General features: G+C 56.9%; 2 protein-coding genes across 7 annotated transcripts; one reads left to right on the top strand and one right to left on the bottom strand.

The window, feature by feature from the left end:
• On the bottom strand, positions 1-19,513 carry ARHGAP1 (Rho GTPase activating protein 1). Of its 5 annotated transcripts, none has more exons than XM_018059141.1 (14): positions 19,403-19,513; positions 15,400-15,581; positions 15,058-15,153; positions 13,504-13,533; positions 8,599-8,686; positions 4,446-4,577; positions 3,989-4,075; positions 3,697-3,795; positions 2,957-3,064; positions 2,800-2,876; positions 2,547-2,624; positions 2,087-2,215; positions 1,806-1,909; positions 1-1,664 (listed from the first exon to the last, which is right to left on the bottom strand). In XM_018059141.1, the coding sequence occupies exons 2-14, from the start codon at positions 15,530-15,532 to the stop codon at positions 1,476-1,478; spliced, it is 1,350 nt and encodes a 449-aa protein (XP_017914630.1). In that variant the 5' UTR covers positions 15,533-15,581; positions 19,403-19,513; the 3' UTR covers positions 1-1,475. The 5 variants fall into 5 exon arrangements, with proteins under 5 accessions (XP_017914630.1, XP_017914628.1, XP_017914631.1 ...); XM_018059139.1 differs by lacking the exon at positions 19,403-19,513 and adding an exon at positions 17,188-17,574; XM_018059142.1 differs by lacking the exon at positions 13,504-13,533.
• ZNF408 (zinc finger protein 408) lies at positions 19,588-25,177 on the top strand. 2 transcript variants are annotated; one of them, XM_018059137.1, is made up of 5 exons: positions 19,588-19,961; positions 20,248-20,525; positions 21,395-21,480; positions 21,688-21,941; positions 22,866-25,177. In XM_018059137.1, exons 1-5 carry the CDS (start codon positions 19,913-19,915, stop codon positions 24,374-24,376), a joined length of 2,178 nt encoding a protein of 725 aa, XP_017914626.1. In that variant the 5' UTR covers positions 19,588-19,912; the 3' UTR covers positions 24,377-25,177. The 2 variants fall into 2 exon arrangements, with proteins under 2 accessions (XP_017914626.1, XP_017914627.1); XM_018059138.1 differs by lacking the exon at positions 21,395-21,480 and having other exon boundaries at positions 19,903-19,961.

Genomic DNA, 26,039 nt, shown 5'->3' with positions numbered 1-26,039 from the left:
AAAGTTTTCCATCTCGATTTTTACTGAAATATAAAAAGTGCAAAGGTAAAATACATGATTGGTGCCAAGGAAGTCATTGAGTATGAATGTGAACACTCGATTCACAGTACAGGTCCCCCGCGCCCCCAGGGTAAAGACTAGTGGTGAGGGCGGGGTGGGGGCTGGGGACAGGAGAGAGACCAAACAGATCCACGAGGCTCCCCAGCAAATGGGATGGTGAGCAACACCTGATACACAAAGGAAGGCAGACAGCAGAAGCCTGGGCCTGGCCTGGAGACAGAGCAGCTGGCAACAGCCACATCCATCCTCGGGGGTCCTGACACGCCAGTGTCCTGGGAACAGAGCCCAGTGAGGTCAGGGCCCAGGCCACGCCCAGCTCACAGATGGGGCAGGGCTGGTCAGTGAGGCCTCCACAGTGTGGGCTCTGGCAGAGGCCTCAGGAAGGAGGTTCACCAGGAAGGGACAGCTGGAAAGGGGCCTCTGCCATCACCAGGTCCAGGGGGAGGCTGCTAGAACTTACCTGGCAGGGGCCAATCTAAACAGCCAAGTCTCTACCAGGCCCCTCCAGGAGTCTGCAACTGGAGGAGCCACCACCCATCTGAGGCCCTGAGTCAGCCAGCAGGGTCCCCCGTGACTCCACAACAGACGAGGCCAAGGATCTGGCAGAGTGGGGAGAGGCAAGGCGGGGGGTGTGCGGGGGCTGCTGGTCACTAGTCTCACTGGACCCTAGGGGGCTGTCGGCACTGAGAGTGGGGCATCTCTCTGAACGGAGGCAGGGACGCAGCCCCGTCCCCCAAGCTCCCAGGCCTGGCAGGAGAACCGGGGGGCGGTGAGGATGCCCTGGGGGCAGTACCATCTGGGAAAGGTGGACCCAGGATGTGCAGAAGAGAAGGCCACTGTGGGACTCCAGCCTGCCATCCATTTGCTGTGGAAGTGCCAAAGGCTGAGCCATCAGAGGGGAGATGACAGGAACAGGGTGCCTGCCGCCAGGCCTGCACCCAGACAGGGAAGAGCCTCAGCAGGGCCAGTTCAGCCAGCTTAGCCTTTTGCTCCCCAGCAGACAGAAGAGGGAGGACCAGCCCCGGCTACCAGCCCAGCCGGCAGTGATTCTGGCGTCTCCAGTTGCCAGGGAGAGAGGCAGGAGGAAGCAGGCGAGCGGCTGCTGGGGCCAGGCCTCCCGGCCGAAGAGCGGCGGCCGGCTCCGCAGAGCCTCGCAGGAACCAGGGACCCAAGGAGGCAGTGAGAAGTATAAGGCGAAGAGAGAAGGTCTTGTGGTTACAGTGAGGCCTCCGGGCCGGCCAGGTGGGCCAGCCAGAAAGGGAGGAGGAGCTGTCCGGGGGCGGGCTCCAGCCTCCCTCTCCGAGGGGACTCAGAGCCCCTTTTCTGGGCAGGACCCCCTGGCACCCGTAGGCTGAAGCCAGGAGGGAGAGTCCAGAGTGGGGGCTGCCGGAGCAGGGGGCGGGCGGGGCGGGCACTCAGAGCCCCTTGCCGTCGGGGCTGGGAAAGAGCTCCCCTTGGTGATCCAGGAGGAACTTAGTGAATGTGTTGATGGGATTAATAGCCTTGAGGGTGATGGCGGCGTCCTTGGCCCACAGGAGGTTAGGGCCAAAGACGACGGCCAGGTTAGTGTTGGTCATCTTGTTCTGGTCAGAGTGGGCCGAGATCTGCAGGAGGAACGGCGGGGTTGGAGGGGGCGCTGCAGCCGGAAAACCACAGACCCTGCCTCCCGCGCCGACACCCAAGTCCAGGAGCAGCGCCCCCCACCCCCACTCCAGGCGAGCGGAGAGGCCGGCCCCCAGCCCCACCTGCACGAGGAAGGCGGTGAGGAAACGCAGCACCAGGTAGTTCTCCTCGGGCAGCGTCTGCAGGGCCTGCAGTGTGGCCTTCACCCTCTGACTCTCGTCGATGTCTGTGAGGAACGGGCGCCTGGGTCACACGGGCCCATGGCTGGACTGGTTCGGGAAGCCCTATCAGGAGGCTCGAGGGAGACCCCCCAACCAGACTTTTCCTGGGCGGACAGGCGCGCTCTGAGGCCAGCTGCGACCCCACCCTGCGGACGCTGGTGAGGGGAGAGGGGGCCACTCACTGAGGAAGCCCACCACGTGCGAGTAGAGGTCAAAGGTGAGCAGGGGCTCGGGGAGCTCGCGGAGGAATGTCTTGAGGATGACTGCCGGCAGGTGCAACTCGTTGTACTGCTCGAAGTCCACAGACAGCCCTGGAGACGCGAGGGCGGGGCACGGAAAGGCGCTGGGCGGGGCCCGGAGCCCAGCAGCCAATCCTGGCCGCCCTCTTGGCCACAAGCCCCGCCTCCCACGAGACAGGGGCACTGGGCCGGCCGGCCGCAGAGTGCGGCCCCTGAACTCACACCATGGCCCGTTCCTCGCCTCCCTCCAGAAACCTCATCTACGAGGAAGTGGGTCTGGGACAAGCAGGCAGGAGTGAGACCCGTGTAATCATATCAAATGCCACAGAAACCTCACACACACACACGCACACACGATCTGCACCGGCCCTCGGGGTTCAGCACATCCCTGGGGGCCACTCACCCATGTTGTACTTGTGCTGAACTTCCCGGACAACCTGGGTGTTGGCCGACCTCCGGAAAATCCCCTCAGTGGTGAGACCTGGCAAACGGCAGGGCCTGGTGAGTCTCAGAGCTCTGGGGCGCCGTGTGGACTCCCCCAACCCCTTCCGCGTGCCTTGGGCTTCCCATCCGGGTCAGGGCGGGTACTGGTGCACGTGGGACCCCGCCCAGCCCTGCCCCGAAGCTCCCGGGCCGAGGGCGTGCCGGGCACTCACCGTGGGCCTGCAGGTAGGCAACGGTCTCCCGCAGCACAAGCGGAATGGGCTGCTGCTCTGGGTTCTTCTCCCGAAGCCTGCGGGCACGAGGCTGTGAGGGCCCTGCCGCCCTCCCAGCTCCCGGATGCCGGCCCCACCCCACCTTTCGAGTACTCACTGCTGTAAGGAGACCCCGAACTGCTGGTTGGGCAGAGGGGGCCGTGGTGGCATGGGCTTGGGGGCGGTCGCGGGGCTCTTCTGTGTAGACTTGAGGAAGTCGTCATACCTGCGGGAGCAGTGGGGAGGGTAGGGCCCCCGGCTTGGCTCTGCGGTCACTATGGCAACTCTTGTGTGTCAGACACTGGGCTGCCTTACATGGATGACCTCATTCAGTCCTCCCACCAACCCAGCTTTGCCCAGGAGTAAGTGAAGACTTCAAAAAGGCTCATCACCGCGCCGGGAGCTGAGCTCCCCGTGTCAGACGGCAGCTTCCCACTGGCTCTCTGTTTTACACACGGTGTGTCTGTATCTCAGGGCTACTCTCTCACCTCGCCCCCCGTCTCCCTCCCCTACTCTGTCCACCAGGGAGGGAGGCTCCAGGGTGAGGGAGCTGTGCTGTGTACATAGAGCGTATTCACGTGGCTGTACAACAGAAACGAACACAACATTGTAAAGCAATTACACGCCACTTAAAAAAAAATGAAAAGATTCAGCGACATAGCTTCTCAGCGGCAGATGTGGGACCTGAACTCGCTCACTCTGACCCCATGTACTGCCTCTTTCTTTACATCTGCATCCTCGGTGAATCCTGGGGGGCTCAAGGCTGCTTCTCCCCTTGGCCAGCACACCCTCCCCCCACAGGCATGACCTGCATGTAGAGTGCCCGCCAGGCACACACAGCCCCCTCCCTGGCCTCACTTGAGCACTTGGCGGGGGATCCCCAGTTGTTCCAGCTTCACATGCTCACTCAGCTCACTCAGGTAATTCACGTAGAAGATCTTCTGCCCAAACTTGAAGCTGTCAGTGGGAAGAGAGCGCATGTGGGTCCAGGGCGGGCCGGCTCCAGCAGGCCTCCGCGCGCTCTCAGCGGCCCACCCGGGTCAGGCAGAGGCCTGACCAGTCTGTCCCCAGAATGGGTAGCTTCCTGGGGACCTGCTTCACAGCTCACAGTGGGGCATGAGAGACCAGTGCCCGCCCTGGACCCACACACCTAATGATGGGCTTAAACAGGATGAGCAGGGTCTTGATGAACATGGTGGGGTGCACGATGTACAGGGCCTTGATGTTCTTCTTGTACCTGCAGAGACAGACCAGGTGCTCAGGGGACAGGCAGAGCTGGGCCTTGATGTATGGTTCCTGACTCAATGACTCGCGGTAGGCCTGCCAGGTGAAGTGCCACTGCGGCCCTATTTTACACGTTAGAAAACAGGCTCGGAGAGCTTAAGGAGCACAAAAGGTCACAGCGGGAGTCAGCAGAGAAACGGATTTGAGCCCAGGCCGTTCCAAGTTGGGAGTCTTCGTGTTCCATCTACCCAGGTAGGGGGGCACCCGCCTCCCCCGGGGCATGGAATGTGTACACACTCCTGCCCAAGCAGAGGGCAGCCCAGCATAGGGTGGCGGTGCTGGCCCCCCGGGGCCCTGGAGCGTCCCCCAAGGCCCCCACCCACTTGCGGTCAAACTCCCGGTAGGCATCCCGGAGCCAGCTGAAGGAGGGCTTGTTGTCGCTGGTGAGGCCGTGGTGTAGGTACAGCAGTGTGTAGTCGCTCTCCACGTACTGGTCCAGGGTATGCTTCAGGTACCTGCAAGACACAGCCCCACTCAGGCCTGCCGTGTCCGCAGGGGAGGCCCGGGTGAGACAGACCCCGTGCCCCAAGGAGCTGCCCCCTCTGCCCGGCCCCGCGGCCCGCCAGTCTATTCTGGCTGCACAACTGGTCACAGTGTTGTGGACGAGGAACAGCTGGGCTGGGCGAGGAATAACAGTAACAACAACAGTTCTCCTGAGCACTGACTAGAAGTCAGGAGACCAGGACTCACTGGAGCCACCTCACATACCTCCAGTCAAAATGGGAATAGCCTTTCCCCTCACGGGATTGCTGTGAGTCGATGATGGTGGCGGTCACCATTCGTCAGGATTAAGCTTTCAGTGTCTACCAAGCACTTTGCATACACTATCTCACGCCTTCCTCATCATAATGGAGGCTGACACTATGCCCTCTTATAAGTGAGGGCAGTGAGGCTCAGAGAGGTCAAGCTTCTTGGAGAGCCTAGAGGTGAACCGACTCCGAGTGTGGCCGCGTTGATCACGGGACAGGTCTGCCTTTCACACCCGCAGGGCTGGCTGCGCAGCACTGTGAAAGGGGATCAGAGTGGACAGGGGGCCTCCTCTCCTGCTCCAGGGTTTTGTTTTTTCTGGACAGCTTGTGGACCAAGGACCCACAGTTCAAGTTCCCAATCCTCACAGCACAATACCTACCATCTAATACAAACACACGCTGGGCTCATCTGAGGTGGGGAAGTAGGAAGTGAATGAATATGAATTCCAGAGAGGGAGAGGAGCCTTGGGGAAAACCCTCGTCCCTCCTGGCCTACAGCTCCCAGGTCCCAGGAGGAGCGCTGCTCCAGGTGGGGAGGCTGGGCGCACAGGAATGCTGAGGGCTGCCAAGGAGACACGGGGAAGGAGGAAAGGAGCTGGGAAAAGTGCCCAAGGATGGGACTGAGTGCCCAGACACAATCTGACCTAACCCAGAGAGGATAACCTGAACACTGGTCCACAGGTGCCCAGCTGGGACAGCACTGGTGGGCGCGCGAGGTGTCTAATGCCGGATTGATTATCTTAATTCTGATCATCACTGCACAATAATTTACCCCTTATACACACTGAGCACTTTGCAAAAAAAGCTGTCACATAAAAAGAGGGCATTTTGCAACTGTAAAACGGCAAAAGTTAGGGCTTCCCTGGTGGTCCAGTGGTCAAGACTCAGAGCTTCCACTGCAAGGGACATGGCCTCAATCCCTGGTGGGGGAACTAAGAGCCCGCATGCCGCACGACTGATTTATTTACAAAGATAAATAAATAAAACAGCAAAGGTTGCAGTGAAAATACACTCCTTTGATAAATGTTATGACATTTGGGAGGGCAATGAAGTGATGTTTATCAGAAGCTATAAAATGTTCATACTGTTTGACCTGGTAAAAATGTGTCCAGGAATTTATCCCAAGGAACTAATCAGAGATGGACAGAAATATTTTAATAAAAGGCTGTTCATTATAGCCTGTTTTATAATGGGGGGGGAAATGAGCAGCAAACTCAGTGTCCAAGAATAGGGAATTGGTTAAATAAATCACAGGACATCTATAAATAGAATACCCCACAGGATGTTTCTGCGAACAGAACCAATCTGTGAAGCTAGATGTAAGAACAGTGGCTACACTTTGGGGCAATGACTGGAAGAGCAAAGGGAGGTCTGTGGGTGTGGATGACATGGGTATATTTAATTTTTGAAAATTCATCAAGTAGTATACATAATGTGCTTGCTTTCCTGAATGCATATATCTCGATAACAATTTTTTAAAAGGATGTCCTTGAGGAATGTCTAATGCTCAGAAGATAAAAACATCATGTAATATATAAAACTGACTATAGAGTCCAATATATGTTACAGAAAAAAAAAATAGGACGTGAATACACTAAAATATTACCAGTGGTTTTTCTCTCCTGGTGGTGGGTTTATGGGACATTTTATTGCTCTCTATACTTCTTCTATACTTCTTCTTAATCACTATCTACATTTTTCTAAATTCTTGAAATCTGTGATACAGATGAATACAATAGCATTTCATGTATATTTTCTTACCTAAGGCCCACACCATCCCGTGAAGTGAGCACAATTCTTATTTTTATAGGGCTCAGGAGAGACCTGACCCAAGCACGCAGCTAGTTAATGGCAGGGCTGCAGTTTCGTTGGTCTTCTGCATCCAAGCTTCAGGCACTTTCTGTTTCAACCCCCCAGAAAAGCCAAGCCTGAGATAATCAGACTGGAAACAAGATGACAGGACTGATGTGAGATGAAAGTGTCTCCTTGCCAGGCTGGGTGGAGGGGGTAAGACAGGACAGGGGACAGAGGGCTTCCTGAAGCCCCCGAGTAGGGGGCAGCCTTACTCAGCAAGCTCGCTCCTAAAAATTGGGTGCTTTCCCACCTTCCCTCCACTGACTTCCTCCCACTCGGACCATCATTCGGCCAGGAGTCTGTCCCATGCCTTGCCAGATGCTGAGATAAAACCAGAGAGGAGGGCATGTGACTCAGCCCCCCTCAGGCGGGGGTCCCTGGCCTGTTCCTGGCTGGGCCGCAGGACAGGCCCGGGCAAGGCTCTGCCTGCCTGCGCGGCTGAGGAGCCCCAGGAGGAGGGCTCTGGAGACTTGAGGGAAAGCAGTCACACAGGACTGCCCGGCCCTGAGCTCACAGGACTGCAGAGACTGCACTCCACCACCCCCGCCCCACCCCCGCGCCTTTCTGCTGCAGCAGCCCCAGACTGTCCCTGACCCCACACCAGCCCCTCCACATACACAACTGTTCAGGACCCCCAAAGGGCCGTTAAGGGCAGGGCAGACATTCTCAACCGCGGGGAGTGCTTTGAAGTGGTTGGGAAAGGAGCGCAAGATGGGAATCTGTGCACACACGGAGGAGGAGCCTCAGGAGGAAGGCAGCTATGGCCTTGCCTCCACACGCGCTATGGGCCCAGCGCAGGCCTGGTGGGGGCCCAAGACCCACACTTATCAGAACAGAGCCTGTCAAACTTCCGCTTTCAATCAGCCTTCGAACTTGCCTCCAGAGATTTCCAGACCAACCAGAGCTATTTCATCCATTTGGCTATCAGAATCCACATAGGTACGGAAGTCATTTCACCAGACGTGGCGTAAAATACAAGTAATGGTAATTATTCATGTAAATGGTGAACAACTGTAACCGCCTCAGACTGATCATCATCTTAATCAGGCCTCAGGTCTGGACAGTATTTGACTTTTCAAAGTCTTTTCCCGAGTAGTATCTCACTCCTACAAGGAACAAGGACTGTATCAGGCCCTAAGAAAAGTGAAAAGAAGCTGGAAGAGATGAAGGCCACTTGCCAAGGTCAAGCAGATGGCTTCCAGGACTAGAAATCGGGTCTGGTTCCTAGCCCACCCCCTAGATGTAAAATGGCTCGCTGAGGAGCTGCAGCGAGCGAAGGCTGTGCGCGCTGGAGCCTGTGGTCCGCAGTTAGAGAAGCCACGGCAATGAGAAGCCCGCGCTCACCGCGACTAGAGAAAAGCCCGCACGGCAACGAAGACCCAGCACAGTCAAACGTCAATAAAATTATTTAAAAAAAAAAAAAAAAACCAGGGCTTCCCCGATGGCTCAGCGGTAAGGAATGCACCTACCAATGGAGGTTCAACACCTGGTCCGGGAAGAGCCCAGATGCCAGGGAGCAGCTACGCCCGTGAGCCACAACTACTGAGCCCCGTGCTCCGGAGCCGGGAGCCACAACTGCCGAGCCCGCGCGCTGCAGCTACTGAGGCCCGAGCACCCTAGCACCCGGGCTCCGCCACAGCAGAAGCCACTGCAACAGAGAAAGGCTGGCGCCGCTGCGAAGACCCGGCACAGCCAAAGGCAGACAAACAAACAAAATGAGACCCCTTTTCTCAGCAGAGGAGGGGAGGCCTTGAGGGAGGCGGTGCCTCGGTACTCCCAGGGCAGGAGGGGCAGGAAGGAAAATGGCTTCCCACCGCAGGAGGGATCTGGGCACGCGCCCACCACTGCCCCCCACCCCGCCGTGGGCACTCACCCCAGGAGCTTGCTGTGGTCCAGCTGGTGGCTCGGGGGCATTCGGCAGGCGCTGAACACAATGATCTTCCGCCCGTACTTGTCATCTCCTAGGTGTGGAGAGAGACGGAAGACGGCAGGTGCGCGATCAGCCACGAGCAGTCAGGCGAGGATTTGAAAGGGGCCAGGCCTGGAGACCCGTGCCGTTTAGCTCGGGGGCCAGGCGGACAGACCTCTGTGCAGCTGCCTGCACTCGCGGGCATGTCGCTGAAGAAAGAGGGACAGGGTGCTCTCAGGGCTGCTGACCCGGGGTATAAAAAATACAATATGACTTTGTGAAAAGCCACGCCTGGTGGAAAACCACCCAAATGTCCGTCAGAGGATGATGGGTGGATAAAGAAGATGTGGTGTGCCTGCGCAGTGGACTGCTGCTTGGCAATAAAAAGGGAGCACTGATGCATGCCACATTGTGAGTGAGCCTTGGCACCAGGGTGCTAAGCCAAAGAACCTGAATGGAAACACGCTGTTTGGTCCCACTTATATGAGCTATGTAGGTAAATTTGTAGCAAAGGAAAGCAGATCAGTGGTTACAGGTGCTGGGAGGAAGGGAGAATAGGGACTGAGGCTTATGGTTATGGGGGGTGGCATGGGTGACACTGTGGATGAAATGATGGCGCTAGACAGAGGCAGTGGTTGCGCAACAGCGAGCAGGTACTAACCGCCATCAAATTAAACACTTTAAAACCGCTAATTTTACAGTATGTAAATTTCACCATAACTAAAGAAAACCCCAAAAAAAGTCACAGCTGCCAAAGCAACTGCCATACATCTTGTAATTCCACGCTTATCCCAGAAGCACCCACTCTGAGCAGCCTGTATATGAAAAACTTATTGGAGCCACCTTCTCAGAAAGCCTGGGGCCACCGAGGAAATCAGTCTGATGACTTAATAGTCCTGTCTTGCTCTTGACTACTAACAGCACTTTCTGATTTTTACTATCAGAACTATTGGCCACAGTTGATTGATCTCTGGACATTTCTACAAATCATTTCTTTCTCCTTAAGGACATTCTAAAGAACATGGAGTTCAGAGGATTTTATGATGCTTTGGAAAAGCGCTCATGGTGTAAATCTCTGAGGGATGTCTGTCCAAAACGAGTCACTGTTTCATGGTCTGACCATCTGGCCTTTCATGAAGCCGGGGAGCTTCTGAGACACGAGACAGCCTCCCAAGGTGAGATGCTCTTCCAGGGTCAGTGTGGACCAAGGACCCCAAGCAAAGCCGGGTGGGGATAAGGCTCGGTCCCCCGTGCCCCATGTCCCAGGACCTTTCCCTTCATCTTTAGGCTCACACTCTCCAGAGTCACCAGACCACATTCACCTAATGCCCCTCCTTCAGAGGCAAATTAAAAAAACATTTACACAGCCCACATGGCCTGTCTGCCTCTCACCTCTGCGGACTAAGGGATTCCTTGACACTTTACTACTGAGTGTTCTTCTCCATGTTTAATGAACCATGGTCTTCATGATCCTTCTGGTCAGTGACTTAACCCAGGACTCAGTGCTTTGCCAAGGCTCTGCCCTTCTGCTCAAGGCTGAGGCAGGCTTCTGGAATGTGGGCAGCATGGCCTCAGTCCCTGCTGGTGCTCTGGCCTGAGCCCGCACCTCCCAGGCTTCTAGGAGTCTATCATGTCCAGCCTCTGGATCAACCCCTCCAACAATCCCATCTCCACTCAGAACACTGCCAAGCCTCTGTCGGCCCTGAAAGGTGCTAGCCGGGGCCCTCCCAGAATTTCCTGGGTCAGGTTTCCCATCAGGCCCAGAGACTGGTTCCATTCTTCTTTCTAAACTGCCCCAACTTCCAGCCATAGAGAATTAGAAGCATCTACCTGCGCCTGTCTCTCCTGCCTTGACTCCCCTTTCCTCCTGAACCCCATCCTGAGCTGTGTTAAAGCCCCTCAGAAAGGCTCACAGGACTCTCCAGGCTTGGCCCCATCTCCCCGCCGTGGCAGGCTCACTACTCCACACACTTTCAGGCCAGTGCACAGCAGGCGGCTTCAGCGACTGCTTCTCATGCCAGACAGACAGGACTTCCTCCAGGCAATTCTGCTCCTCTTTGCTAACTCCTCTGAACCCTTAAGACTTGTCCCAAGCAGAAGCCTGTGTCTCTCCTCCTTCCCCGGGGCAGGCCAGGGGCAATTTCCTGCGTGAACTGTCACCGATCTTTGTCATGACAATTTGACTCCCCTGTATAACTATCTTCGTGTCTGTCTCTTCTGGAAGCGATGAGCAGCTCACAGACAGGTGCCGCCTTGTCTGTCTTTGAATGTCCAGTGCTGGTCCAGAGCCCAGCAACGTGATGGGTATTCAGGAAGCGCCAGTCGCCTGGCACAGGTCAGCCCAGCACGGCTCTATTTCTGAGTTTGCTCACGGTGCTATCTGGGTTATGAGACTGCTCGAGGCAGTTTTCCCAAAGCACAGGGCACTTTCTCCAGACTTCACAAGCCGAGATCCTTCTGCAAGCGTTCCTGAGGAGGAGACGGTGCAGCTCCGTCCAGCAGCAGGTCTATTTTGAAGAAGCAGGTGTCACCTGTTCTCCTTCACAGCCTGGCCCAGATCCTGAGGCGCTGGGTTCCTTAGCGGCCAGCAGGGGGTGGCTCTGCTGCCTGCTCTGATTCACCTCCCACTGGCTCCGACAGAAGGAAGAGCAGGCTGGCAGGGGGCAAGGACGAAGGTTAGACCTGTGTACAGTCGGGAGCTTAATAACCCCTCGGCCTCCTACTATGACCCTGTGGCTGGAGGAGAGGGGGGAAGGAGGTTTTGGGGGGAAGGGGAATGCATCAACTCTCTACTCTTCTCTGAACAGAGGAAACACCCAGGGTGCAGGGGGAATGCTGGGAGGAGCGTCGAGGATTCTGAGAGACTGTCATCGCTGCCTTCCAACAGTAAGGTGACCCTCACTGGCTGGTGGCTCAGGTGGTGAAGAATCTGCCTGCAGTGCAGCAGACCCAGGTTCGATCCCGGGACCAGGAAGATCCTCTGGAGAAGGGAATGGCTACCCACTCCAGTATTCTTGCCTGGAGAATTCCACGGACAGTGAAGCCTGGTGGGCGGCAGTCCATGGGGCTGCACAGAGTTGGACACGACTGACTGACTCACACACACACTGGCTGGCAGACTTGAGGACTCTGGCAGGGCGGGAGGTCTGAGCTCACAGGGCCCTGGGATTTAAAGAGCTGGTAACTGGTTAAGCAAGCAGCTGAGGTGAGAGTCCAGAGGCCTGTGGTCCCACCACTCAGCTGCCCCAGCACCTTGTAAATGGGACACTGGATCCTCAACTGGGGTTCCACCAATGGGCACCCACCAACGCCATGATGTTAGAGAAAAGATATTACCAGTCCGTGCATGTGTTTTCTGCAAAAGAGGGCCATACCTTTCATATCCCCAAGGAGGCCGCCTGACCACTTCAAGAACCACTTCACAGGACTGTACGATCCGTGAAAGAAAGAGTGTACATTTTTCCTCAATGAATCCTCAGTGCTGACTACTGGGCTTGTTCCAAAGTAAATGTTTTACAAATGCGAGTGAAGTCAGGATGGGGATGAGGGACAAAGTTGGGAGTAGGGGGCAGTCAGGGAGAGACCGGATGGCACGAATCTCAGAGCAGCAAGGAACGAGACACGGGTAAGCCCCGGGCCCAGCACCTGCCCTCTCCTCCTTGGAGTGGAGCCCCAGCTGCCCAAGTCCTGGGTGGCTCGGGCATCTGCCAGTAGGCAGGGTAACTGCTCCTCCAAGACGCATGCATAAAAAAGGCCTGGGAGTCCCCTCTTCATCTCGGAAGAGAACAGACTTCTACCCTGGAGACTGAAGGGAAAGAAGGAGCTGTGTCCCCAGAGCACTGAGGGAGAGGGCTCAGAGGGCAGGCCCGGCGCTTGTGGAACAGCACCAGGGAAAGACCAGCTGCCTGAGAAAGAAACCTCTGCCTTCCCCAGACACCGATCAGGAGCTTCCCAGGGGTACCTGGGGGTCAGTCAGCCACAGCGCGCCTCCTCCAGCAGGCATTCTGGGTGGGCCGGACCAGCACCCTCCCACAACCTGAGAGCAGGCGGCCAAGGAGGTGGGAGGTGGGAGCTGGGGCATGTTTGCGCAAAGGTTAAATTGCTGGCGATACTGCAAGCCAGCTGACATCACTGTTGGTGGCTTGAAATCTGCTATTGGCAGGTAAAAACTGAAAATGCTACAAATATTACAGTAACAGTATTTGGTTACTTTTTCCTTTCTGGAAGGCCAACTATTAAACATTTACCAGCATGTCACTGCAAAGAACTCACGTGGACCAGTCAGATTTGACTGTGGAGCATGCCAGCAAGGACAACAGAGGACTGCAGCGGAGCTGGGCAACATAACCCACTTTCCCTTGCAGGAGGGGCTCCAAGGCCAGGAAACTGGACTCCCCAGATGTTGCCATAGGCTTCATCAAACAACTCCTGCTTGGGCAGTGCCAATCGGAACACCTCTCAGCAGTCAGAGAAGCACACGCATGGGGGATGCCCCCCGAGAGGGGCCCGGAGCCAGCACTAAGCAGGCCATGGCTTGCAAGCAGCCCCACGACCCACCGTGGACAAGGCCCCCTCCCTCCAGCTGTGGTTCCACCACTCAGCTGCCCCAGCACCTTGTAAATGGGACACTGGATCCTCCTCTGGGACGCCGTGCCCTTGGGGCTCTGCACGTGTCCCCGCACAGCCCCCACGCTGTCAAACCTATAATCCTCTGTGATCTCCATCCCCCTCCCTGGCCCCGGTGCCACCAGCTCCCAGCTCCAGGGAGTGGGGCTGCAATTAAGCTGGCCCCACCTGGCTTCCACCAAGAGCCCTTCTTGATCCACAGCCCAGAGAAGGCCAAGCATGGAGAGCCAGCAACACACCTACCTGGCTGGGCCCCCTCAGGCTCATCACACCCTGGAGAGACAGAAATAAGTTGCCGCCCGGCTCGCAAGGGTTGCACCTGCGGGGGCTGGGGGCAGCCTACCTGCTGTGCCAGCGACTTGGGCATGTGCGCCAGGAGAAGGTCAGGAGACAGACTCCCTCACATCAGACACTCCCAACCAGGTTCGTCTCTGGGAGCAGGGAAAGTTCTAAACCTTCAAGGGACCCTCCTGTGCTCAGGGCAGGACCAGATCACTAAAGAACTCTCGGCCTTGCTGAAGTAGGGCTGAGAAAGGCCACCGCCAAGTTCTCTAAACCAGACCAGGGTAGGCATCAGGGACATCGATGCCAAGGAAACACCTTGAAATGTTAGGGACAACCTTCTCAACTTCCCCACCCCTCCCTGAGCCCAGCATTCAGGAGAGATGGGGCTCCCTGCCCCTTCCCTGTGGCCGGATGCCTCCAGGTACCCCTCGGCCAGCATGGCACAGGGCTCCGGGGGCCACAAGTCATCTGGCTCCCCTAGTCCACCCCAAGACCTCAGAGCAGGGCCATGCTGCCACCCTGCTTACAGCTGAGGGAAAGACAAAGGATCCTACAGTTTCAATTTCCTCTTTCAGCAGGAGGACCTTAAGGGCAGAAACCAGGGCATCAATGTCTCTGCTTCCTCCCTGCTGCAGGGGTCTTCTGGGCCCCGTGTTATGAACAGCAGGGTGGGCACGCACTGAGGCCAAGACTCGAGGGGGCCCCCATACCCATTCTTAGCAGGTAGGACATATGTGGGGAACCCAATGCTCCAGGAGTCACTTGGCTCCTAACTCCCGCAAGGAGGCTCTGCATTCCAGACTTAGAGTGGGGTTTCTCCAGAGGGACTGGCACCTCCCTGGGATTCCTAGGAACTCCTGGGGTAGAAAAGTTGACCTGAGGCAAAGGGCAGGGCGCTAGTGTTCAAGGCCAACTAAGTTCCGGCTGGGCCAGACATATGTTCACCGCCGTCATGCTCTGAGCAACCCTGTGAGGAGGAAACGCGCTCAGAGGCAGACCTGGGAATCCCACCCAAGGCTCTCAGCATGCCTCCCACACGCCATCCGCCAATGGAGACCAGGTCACAGGTCGGGAGGTGGTTGCGGGTGACCAGACCCAGCAGCCCTCACAAGTGAGTCTGCTTGTTGAAAGAATGCGACGTGCAGGGAGCTCAGCTCAGCACCCTGTGACGGCCGAGGAGGTGAGGCGGGGGTGGGGGGCGGAGGGAGGTTCAAAGGGTGTGTGTGTGTATACACATGCACTGATGGCTAACTTCTGTGGCTGTATGGCAGAAACCAGCGCAACATTGTAAAGCAATCATCCTCTGATTAAAAAATAAAAAGCAAAAATAAAGTGAACTCGAAAAGGAAAAAAAAAAATGGTACATGGAACCGGAAGAGCTCCCCGGTCAGGGGTCAAGCCTGCCCCTCCCCTGCAGCCCCTTGCCCTCAGGCAGGAGGGGCTGGCTTCCTTAAGCCAGGAGTGTGGACTGCGGGGGACAAGGTGCAAGGCTGGGGGGCAGGGGGTGCTCACCTGCCACCTCCACGATCTGGTGCCGGGCGATGTCATAGTAAGGGTCATCCCACTTCAGATGTGTGACAGGCTCTGGGGAGCTGCTCTTGGAGTCATCTGAGGAACACAGCAAAGTCAGGGGACGATCCGGGGGCTGCGCTAACGTCCCCCTCTGAGACTCGTGCTCTCCGGCCCTTCCCCTAAGGCCTGTGCCCCAGCCCCACCCTCATTTGATCTGGTCTGCTCTGATGGGGGCTGATCTGTTTGTCCCCACCTCGTCCTCCAGGCTCTTCCTTCCACAGGAAGTGCGGGGGGTCTCCCCTTCTAAGGCACCCAAGGCTGCTGACATCAGGCCGCGCCCACCTGACTTGGGAAAGTCGGGCATTTCATCTGAGGGCCAGTTCTTCTCATCGATGGAAGCTAGCTTCAGCTGGTTCAGAGCCTGGCTGGGGTCATCCAAGGTCAGGTCGTCCTGCAGCTCTGAGAGCGGGTCCATGGCCAAGCCTGCACCCCACAGCTCCACACGGCAGAACCCACAGAGAACCCTGAGACACAGAAGGGAGCTGGCTGCTCAGTGAGACACTCTCCTCACCCATGACTTCTACGGCAAGCCCTCCGGCCCCCACTCTTTGCTCCCCTGTTCTGTCCCTGTTCCTCAACATCTCTCCCCCGTGCCAAGGGCACCATGGAGCTCCTGGCTTTCCTGGCTCCATGGTTTTCTGGCACACTGTCAGGAAAGGCAGCTGAGGCAACAGAGGGCACGGCTCAGTGCCTGCCGTCAGGCCCCTCCAGCTGGCTGTGGAAGGGCTACGCCACACCCTGCACTGCCCATTGCCCTGCTGGGTCAGCCATGCCATCCCAGCTGCGGAGGGTCGAGGCCCGTGCCCTTCTCCTCCAGGGTCATAGAGCACAGACGCGTCCCAGACCCCAGCAGTTATGGGGGAAGATTGCGCAAGACTCTAAGGAGCACAGGGTTGCTCCAGACCCCTGCCTGAAACAGGTCAGCTGTGGTCCTGGGAGCAGGAGGTGGCCAGAGGCAATAAGGCTGAAGGAAAAAGGCCACAGCCAAGGGGCCCAGCTGGGTTTGCCCCAGAACAGGATCAAGCAGCAGGAAATGCAATCTGCCTGCCAGTCACCGCGGACAATCTGCAGGTTCCTGGAGGCTCCCAAGCCCACTCTACTCTGTGGGGACCTCCTGATGCCGGTTTCAGACCACCTTAAGATTCGGAGGGTACAGGTGGAGAAGGAGGAAGCCCACAATACCCAGAGTGCAGAGATCCGGGAGGTGGAAACTAGCACAGCAGCTGCCACAGGCGGGCAAGGAGAAGAGCCAGCTCTGACGTTGGGTCTGCTCGGGTCTGGGGTCTGGCCTTAGGGACGCAGCTGCGTGCAGCTTGGAGGCGGCACCTTCTGCCCTCGGCCCTGACGAGAAGTTCACCACTTCTGCCTTCACCAGTTCACCAGATGTGTGAGGGAGGGGAGTTTTAATTCAACCCATTCGGCCAACCCCGCAGGAGAGGCTGCTCTAAGTCCACTGCATTCCTGGAGCCCCGAAAAATGACATATATGGTCAGAGACTCAGCAGGGCAGATAAGGAGTGCAGACAAGACCCAGACGCGGGTAGGGGAGAAGAGGCGAGAACTGTGGGCCCAGATCCAGACCCTGGACACCTCTGAGCGACGTGACAACCTCCTGTGCACGTCTTAGCAAAGATTCTGGATGGCAAACTGGCGGCTCCCAACTTCCTTATGTAGCAACAACCTAGCAACAACTACCCTGTTACCAGAGCAACCACACTGCTTCAGTGGTAAAAGCTCTTTGAAGGTCTGGAGCCAAAACTGAGCCGCCAAACAACTCCCCTGCCCCACCCAAAAAGCACACCACAACTTCTTTTTCTTCCTCTTCCTGTCCTCTGGCCTTACCTGCTACCCTTATTCACTGCTTATCACCAGAGCACAAGTCCCTTTCCACAAACACAAGAAAGATGTCCTTTCTTGTTTGGGAAGGCATTTCTCGCACTGAGTGCCTCTGTACCCCTCACCCCAGCTCCCCATTCCGTTTCGACCCTCCAACACCTAATTCAGGAAAAAGCATCGCCCCAACATTCAGCCAGGAGGCTGTGAAGGCTCCCCCAGCAGGGGCCCCTCTCACCAGGTAACAGGGGCAGAATGCAGCTCACAGGAACCCTCTCCAGGCCTGAGCCTTCTCTCCATCCCTTCTGCTGGGTTATTGCCCAGAGACCAAGAGTTCCTTCAGCCCTGCCCCCAGCTGTTCCAGAGAAGTCTTCCTGCTCACGGTGGGTATTTGATGCTGTGAAAAAGGCGTGGGAAGAGATACACCGAGACCTGGGCCATAGAGCTGCGTGGGTCGCAAAATGCTGAGAAAGTCTTCTTCCTATCTAGGCCTAATTTCCTCGTCTACAGAAGCAAAGGTTCCTCCCAGAAATATAACTGTCCAGCGGTCTAAAATACTTATGCTAAAGTAAACAACAGGATTAGAAGAAACAGCTGGGAGTTGAAGTATGTATGAGGGAGGGAGAGGGACACTTTCTCAAAGGGAGATGAGTTTAACCCCACCTCTTCCAGTAACTCTTGCATTTTGCCAGTTCTTCCAAACTGACCTCTCCCCTGCCCCATAACCTCCTTTGCCAGCATAACTAATCATTCTTGTTTCCACCTCCCAGCCAGTCTGGCCTCTCTCATCACTTTCCAACTAACAGCTTTTGCCCAAGTGAGCCCAGAAGCTCAGCTCCCATTCAGTGGGAGCAGAAGGGAGGCTAGTACAGGGAAACTGGAACATAAAATAGTGGAAAAGAAGTATCCTGGCTGCCTAAGACTCCTGTCACTTACAAGTCCTGCACCACTCTGCAAAACACTCTTTCTGTTGTTATTTAGTCACTCACTCATGTCCGACTCTTTTGTGACCCCACCAGGCTCCTCTGTCCATGGGGATTCCCCAGGCAAGAATACTGGAATGGGTTGCCATTTCCTTCTCCAGGGGATCTTCCCAACCCTGAGATGGAACCCATATCTCCTGCATTGCAGATGGATTCTTTACCACTGAGCGACCTGGGAAGCCTTTACTCTCAGAGTAAATTTTCCCTTCTCAGTTGGTAAAATGTCGACCTTTACAAAAATCTTCAAGACTCACTTTAGGCAGAAGTCCTGGAACTCTCTGAAATTCTAGAGAAATTAGTGGCTTTTTCCCTCAGCAAAATCAGCACGTGCGTGAAATCTTGCATGAAATTTAAGGGATTCACAGGCCCTCTGAGAATTTCTGTTTAAGAAATCCTGCCTGACCTACTCAAAATTACATTTGGCACAAAGTAGATGCTCAGTTATTTTTTTGAGTAACAGAACAAGTCAATTTGTATCCTAAGAGGAAAAGGGAACCAACCACCCATGAAAGTGAAAGTGAAGTCGCTCAGTTGTGTCTGACTCTTTGTGACCCCCTGGACTGTAGCCCACCAAGCTCCTCTGTCCATGGAATTCTCCAGGCAAGAGTACTGCAGTGGGTTGCCATTTCCTGTGAGCTGGATACAAATTACTTTTTCACAACAGCACCAGTGAGGTATGTAAAACAAGAGAGGTATGTAAAACCCATTACAGTTTGAAAAACCTAGCACCAGAAAAAAAAAAAAAAAGTAATAATAAGGCAATTGCTTAGGGTCATACAGCAAAGTCAAGATTCTAACCCATGTCTACCTTAAGGTGGTCCCTTTGTGCAGGTCAATTCCTTCAGTACTTCTCTAAGGGACGGTTATTCAAGCGATTCTCAAAATTCTACAAAAAGGGCAAAGTAAAGCTTCTTCCCTAATCTCCTCCGTGGATAACTGGAATAAACAACATGAAATCGTATTCTCTGGCGTTGGGATCGCCCTCCTAGGTGGGACTCCAGAATTGTGAAAATGCAAATCTCACAACACAGCGGCAAAACTTCCAACTACAATCACATCTGCACAGAAACTCCTGGTTTACCAAACCCGGCTTGGGTGTAATTATCCCATGTCACGAAGAGGAAAATGTAACCCGAGAAACGGCAAAGGTGGAATACTTCTTCCCCCAAACCTCTTGGTCTTCGTGCTTGCCCAGCTGGGACCAGGGAGACTTGCCCTTCCCACGAGCTTGCTCGATGACAGCCAGCGAGGCGCCCAGGAACGAGGAAGTAAAGTCCTCTCACTTCAGAACCGAGTGGAGCAGAGCCCGCGCAGTGGGAAGGCCAGGTTCCCAGGCCCCACTCCATCCTCGCACCCTTCCGCGATTCTGCTCCGATCCTCCCCATCCGAACCCCCTTCCTTCAGAACATCTGACCGGTCCCTTTCCTGCCCCCGTCACCCCCCAGGGAGACCCAGCACCCCGCAGCTCACCGTGGAGGGGCACCGCTCTCCCTGCCACGCCTGTCAAAGATCTGCAAACATCCGGCTCTTCTGTCTCACAGGGAACCGCCCCCTCCCAGTCCCTTCACTCCCCAGCCACTTCCGCCACACCTCCAACCTACTTCCGACCTGCCGCCGGGTCCCAACGAGGCCTTCGAGGAAGCTCCGCCCCTTCCGTACGTGCCTGCGTACGTGCCCACCAGGAGGAGGAACAGTGTCACTGTCCGGGTGGTCCCTCCCGGGGGAAGCGCCAAGAACAATTAGTTCCTTTTTACCGGATACTCAGATCCGCGGGGGGACCTCCGGAATTCTAAGCTCGTATTGTTCTAGGACAGAGATTGGCCTCACCAAGTACTCCGAAACCCCCGGTCCTGTGCACCCGTGAGGTCTGACTCTTTGGATTCTTTCCCGAAAGGAAATTTGGATGTCCGTGACTGTTCCTCAGGGGGAAGCTGAGAAGGCGAAGCTCACTTCCGGCGGAAGGAGGCTTTCTGACCCGGGATGGAGGCGACGGAGGAGCTGCTTTTGGGGAGGGGGAGACTGCAGTTAGGTGAGTGACCTGCGGGTGTCTCCGACTCTCCGCTCTGCTCTGGCAACACCGGACGTTCTCTGGTCAACTCTTTCTTCCCTGACCGGTTTCCTCCCGAGCCTGGCGTCCCCCTCCGGTGCCCTCCGAATCGCTGGGGCCTTCTTAAGAGCCCTCGAAGCGGAGGGCCCTCTTGGAACCCTTAGAGATCCCTCAGGTTCCTGAAGCCTAGCTGGACCTCGCGTTTCCTTCCTCACCCCACCTTTCGGCACCCCCACCACCTCTTGGGTCGCTTCCTCTCTCCCCGCAGCCCCCGATCCACGCCTGGGCCCGGACTCGGGATGGAGCTCTCCCAGCGAAGGCTGTGCCCCGGGACTCAAAGACGTCCCGCCCGGACCCACCCGAGCCACCCTCGCTCTGAAGAGCCTCCCCCGGGGCTTGGCCCTTGGCCCCTCACTCACCGCGGAACAGCGCTTGGGGGTCTGGTGTGTCGGCGAGCCCTTGCCGCCGGGACTGCTCTGGGGGCCGCTGGAAGAGGAGTCTGTCTCCGAGCAGAAGGCAAATGGAGTGGAACCAAAGCGGAAGGAGGTATTGAGGGATAGGCGTCTCCTCATCGTGGTTGAAAATTAGACGGTTCCAGATTGTTAGAAGGTGCAGAGTATTTCAAGAGATAGGAGGTGGTTTGTGCCTGGTCTCTCAGGGATTGTTGTTTCCCTTCTCTTGCGGTAACTAAGGAGGTGCAAAAAGTTGTTAAAAGGTAGGTTAGTAGAAGGGACTGACGATCCAGTGGTTAAGACTCTGCTTCCACCGCAGGGGGCAGGGGTTTCATCCCTTATCCTCTGGGAACCAAGGTCCCCACATGCCACTGTGGCACAGCCAAAATGTAAAAAAGAAAAGAAACGGTGGATTAGAGGAGTGTTGGTAGTCCCAAAAGTCAAGAGCAAAGGTTTTTGGAATTGCAAAGCCATGGAGTTAAATCCCAGCTTTGTCATATAACTAGTTCTCTGCCATGCCTCATTGAACTCATATGGAAGTCTTAACTGCTTCTGCTGTTCAGTTTTGTAATCCTCCACACGACTGAGCGACTTCACTTTTCACTTTCATGAATTGGAGAAGGAAATGGCAACCCACTCCAGTGTTCTTGCCTGGAGAATCCCAGGGATGGGGGAGCCTGGTGGGCTGCCGTCTATGGGGTTCCACAGAGTCGGACACGACTGAAGCGACTTCAGCAGCAGCCACACCTTGGGAGAAGATGAGGGACAGTTTTTTGGTTTTGGCCTTTATTGAATGAAATCTCAAACAGCGTAGTCCCGGAGAGGCAGACCAGCGACCATTAACCTTCCAGGGACGTCATCTTAGATCTGTCTCAGGAAAGCTTTCATCAGGGTTTGTTGTTGTTTGTTTCACCCTGGCCCCCTCCAGCACATGGGAGAAGGACTTATATTGGTTTATTTCAGGACGAGTCACTAGGCTCATGGGGAGACGTGTCACTAGGCTCATGGGGAGACGTGTGTGCTTGTGAGCAGAGTGCAGGCTGGACTAGGTAAGTTACAGGATGCTCCTCTGGGGCCTGTTGTAGTGGCAGGGGGTGGAGCCGGAAGTGGTCTCTAAGTCCCACCCAGAGGTCTTTCGCAGTGAGTGTTCCCAGAGGCACGGGGTCCTGTAGGATTCAGACTGCCAAGGAGATGGGGCTTCCAGGGAGGGCCGCAGGAAAGGGAGCTCCTGGGCTAGCCCGCGCTCTGCTTTGCAGTTTGGTGCAGCGGGGCAGGCTGGAGGGCGAGGGGAACGTGGCCCCAGTGCGGATCGGCGAGAGGCTGCACCTGCAGGTGTCCCGGCTCGTGCCACCAGGCTTTGAGCTGCGGCTGTGGCCCCAGCTTCTCTCCGAGGGCCCGAGCCCCACTCAGCCCAGGCCAGAGGAAGCGGCATCCGCAGCGGCAGAAGTGGAGTCTGCTGTGCGACAGGAAGCGGCCTCCCCCGGGGAGGATACAGCGGAAGCTTGCCCAGGTATGTGCCAGATAAACACTGGCTTCCCACGTTATCACCTGAATTACCTGTGTTGATAAGATAAAGCAGAGCTCACGGTGTAAGACGGCAGGGGAGAACAGTAGCTTTTCTGAGGGGAAGGGGCAAAGCCTGGATATTTATTGAAATGTGAAAGTCTGGTATAAGGTTGATTTTTCAGTATGGGATAGGGGTGGGGTATGATCAGGCTTGGGGTAAGGATCATAACATAATGACAGTGGCTTAGGATCGTGGACGCAGCAAGACGAATTTTCAGGTGAGAGGTTTAAGGAGTTTGGGAATGTAAACTCACTGGATACTCTTTTTGATGAGTCATGAGTCTTTTCCATGGAATGAAGAGTATAGTTGACTCTTGAACAGCACAAGAGTTAGGGACATTGGCTCTCTCTGGGCAGTCAAAAATCTGAATATAACTTACAGCTAGACCTCCATATCCAAGGTTCCATATCTGTGATTCTGCATCTACAGTCATCCACCCATGATTGTGTAGTGCTGTGGTTGAAGTTTCTGTTGAAACAAATCCACGTATAAGTGGGCCGTGCAGTTCAGAGCTGTGTTGTTCAAGGGTCAGCTGAGCTAAAGTGAGGAAGTGGTGGTCTTGGCTCATCAGAAATGCCTGCCTGTACCCAGAGGGAGCCCAAGGGCACTCTGGGATGGCCTTCTCTAGGGATCACTCAGATGTCTAGAACACCGCGGTTCTCAGGAGAGCCTCCCCAGAAGGCCCCTGAGACTGGCCAGAAACAGCACGTGGCTCATGCTCCAGGGAAGAGATCAGTGTCATGGCTCTCTCCGCGGTTCAGAGGCGGAGGAAGAGGAGAAGACGTGTTCTTAGAACTTCCTGGTGAGACCACCATGACCACATGCTACCGTCTCTACTAAGCCCAGCACCCTACTCTTGCCTTGCAGATCCTGGTCACCAGTCACCCCCCAGCATCCAGGCAGAGAGTGTGGTGAGCCTTGATCTTACACCCCAGACCCAGGCCCTGGTTCCTGAGGAGAGCCAGCCACTCGGCCCGCTGCCTGCAGATGGCAGCATGGACGAGGAGGACCTGCTGCAGACCCAGATGCCACCTGAGCCTCAGAGCAGTTCCGCTCCCCAGCAGGGCCCTGCGAGGGGTGAGGCCAGTTCCTCCTCTTCTGACAGGGCCCCCCAGCTGTGTGCTCACGTGGTCAAGAAGTTGCGGAGCCCCAGCGGTCAGCGCCCACCCAGAGCGAAGACCTCAGAGCCCGGCGCCCAGGTGACTGGAGAGCCGCAGTGCCCTGGCTTCCCCGCACGCCTGCGGAGCCCCCCTGGCCCGGCGGGAGGCTCCCCGAAACAGGGCCGACGGTACCGCTGTGGGGAGTGTGGCAAGGCCTTCCTGCAGCTCTGCCACCTGAAGAAGCATGCGTTCGTGCACACGGGCCACAAGCCCTTCCTTTGCACCGAGTGCGGCAAGAGCTACAGCTCAGAGGAGAGCTTCAAAGCCCACATGCTGGGCCACCGCGGGGTGCGGCCCTTCCCCTGCCCGCAGTGCGACAAGGCCTATGGCACCCGGCGAGACCTCAGGGAGCACCAGGTGGTCCATTCCGGCGCGCGGCCCTTCAGCTGCGAGCAGTGTGGCAAGGCCTTCGCCCGCCGGCCCTCCCTGCGGCTGCACCGCAAGACGCACCAGGTGGCGGCGGCCCCTGCCCCGTGCCCCTGCCCCGTGTGCGGGCGGCCCCTGGCCAGCCAGGGCTCACTGCGGAACCACATGCGGCTGCACACGGGGGAGAAGCCCTTCCCATGCCCACACTGCGGCCGCGCCTTCCGCCAGCGGGGCAGCCTGCGTGGGCACCTGCGGCTGCACACGGGGGAGCGCCCGTACCGCTGCCCGCACTGTGCCGACGCCTTCCCGCAGCGGCCCGAGCTGCGGCGCCACCTCATCTCCCACACGGGTGAGGCCCACCTGTGCCCCGTGTGCGGGAAGGCACTCCGGGACCCTCACACGTTGCGCGCCCACGAGCGCCTGCACTCGGGGGAGAGGCCCTTCCCCTGCCCGCAGTGCGGTCGGGCGTACACACTGGCCACCAAGCTGCGGCGCCACCTCAAATCCCACCTGGCCGACAAGCCCCACCGCTGCCCCACCTGCGGCATGGGCTACGCGCTCCTGCAGAGCCTCAGGCGGCACCAGCTCAGCCACCAGGCCCGGGCTCCCGCCAGCCCACCCTGCATGCCGCCTGCTGTTCCCGAGCCCACCGTGGTGCTCCTGCAGGACACAGGCAGCGAAGGGGACGGTGCCCCGGCCGGGGACATCTTCGAGGTCACCATTTCCCAGGGCCAGGAGAAGTGCTTTGTGGCGCCTGAGGAGCCAGGCCCTGCCCCCGGCCTGGTGCTCATCCACAAGGACCTGGCCATCAGCGCCTGGGCGGAGGTGGTGGAGGTGGAGACAGGCAGCTGACAGCCTCGCCTTACCCCACAGAGCTCTGAGAGAGGCTTGGGTGTCTGAGCGGGGTGAGCTTCCTCTCCGGGCTCCCGATAGAGGCCAGTCTGTGAGAAGCAGGTCAGGGACTTCCCTTCCCGTTTCCAGACAACCACATTGTTCCCCAAGACCCTTAGTAAGATAAACCACTTATGGGTCGTCTATGAAATTTTCCTGTCAGCCTACAGGGGAGCTTGTTCTGCCTGCCTCCCTGGGAACTCCTCGAGGTGCCTGTTTGATCACCATGGAGGTGGCCCTGCGCGGGCACTTAGTACCAGGTTCTGTCTCTCCTACCCAGCTCCCTGAGGGACGTGTACTTCTCTTTGGTCCTAAACAGGATGACTCGGGGTTAAAAGGCCAGAGAGACTCAGCTCACCGCTCACAAGTCTCTGGGGAAGACTGAAGGTTATTTTGGCCGCTTTTCTCCCCACCTAAGGGCTGTGAGGGTGGCTTCTGTTCTGTGCTGAGCTCACCAGACTCACCTGCACCTTCTGTGCGTCTGGCCAAAGGCAGCCCTGTGGAGGGAAAGAGCAGAGAACGAACGTGTGTTTTGCACCAACACGGTGGGCCTGGCCTGCCTGAGTTGCTGGGGACACGGCTGTGGACGAGGCAGAGGCGGTGCGCTTTGCAAGCGCAGGACTGCAGGAGCGAAGAGCGCTGGAGAAGCGGTCAGGGACCAGTGCTTCCCTGTGCTGCGAACCTGTTGAATGGGGTGGGTCAGCTCGGCCTCAGGGAGGGCGCCCGCAGGAGATGATAATAAACATCCTTTTTTGTGGGCCAGTCTGTTCTGTGAGTTTACTTATATAAGCCTCATAGCAGTCCAGTGAGGTAAAGAAACAGGAATGAAGAGCTTTCAGTGTCCTGCCCAGAGTGACAGAGCTGAGATTCAAATCCACGGAGTCTGGCGCGGGAGTCGGGCTCTTACCCTCCATGCTCTGCTGCCCTGCATTTCAGCTGCCACGTGGTGGATGAGTCAGTGGGGGGGAAGGTAGGGGTGTGGGGACCTGTGTGTGAAGATGCCCCGGTGAGGGTCTGGGGCGTGAGCCCCTGGGATCAGCATGGCTGGAACAGGGAACGAGGGGCAAGGAGACAGGGCCAGGTCACACGGGCCTTGCTTCGGGAGTGTGGAGTTTATTCTCAGGACGTCGAGGGGCTCTTTGAAGGGTGGTGAGCAGGGGGATGGGAGATTGGTATTTAAAGAGACCCCTGGAGAGGATGAGCAGGCAAGAGGCAGGTGTGGGAAGTCAGTGAGGTGGCGGGGAAAGCTGGCGGCAGTGGGAATGCAGTCACTGACCCAGCAAACAGTGCTTCCTGTGTGCTGGGCATCAGGGGTAGCAGCAACAACCGTCTCTGTGTAAAGAGCCAGGAAACACATACCAGATCATGGTCCTTGCAGCGAAGAGTAATGCAAGGAGGGGCTGGAACGGGGCGCGAGACTCCACAGAAGGTGGTCAGGGAAGGCCTCCAGTAAGGAGACAGATCGGGCTGTGGAGAGGAGGGAGCCAGGTCAGTGTCTGCAGACAGCCAGGCTCCAGGCGGAGGGAGCAGGGCTGCCAGGGCCCAGCGAGTTCAAGCAAGAGCAAGGGCCAGCGTGGCCCAGGCTGGGTGGGGAAGGAGGCGAGGGCTGGTGGCCAGGGCTTGG

Source organism: Capra hircus, chromosome 15 (assembly GCF_001704415.2).
Source record: "Capra hircus breed San Clemente chromosome 15, ASM170441v1, whole genome shotgun sequence".
Lineage (NCBI taxonomy): Eukaryota > Metazoa > Chordata > Mammalia > Artiodactyla > Bovidae > Capra > Capra hircus.
Note: the sequence above shows the minus strand (reverse complement) of the source record. Positions and strands in the feature narration are given on the sequence as shown.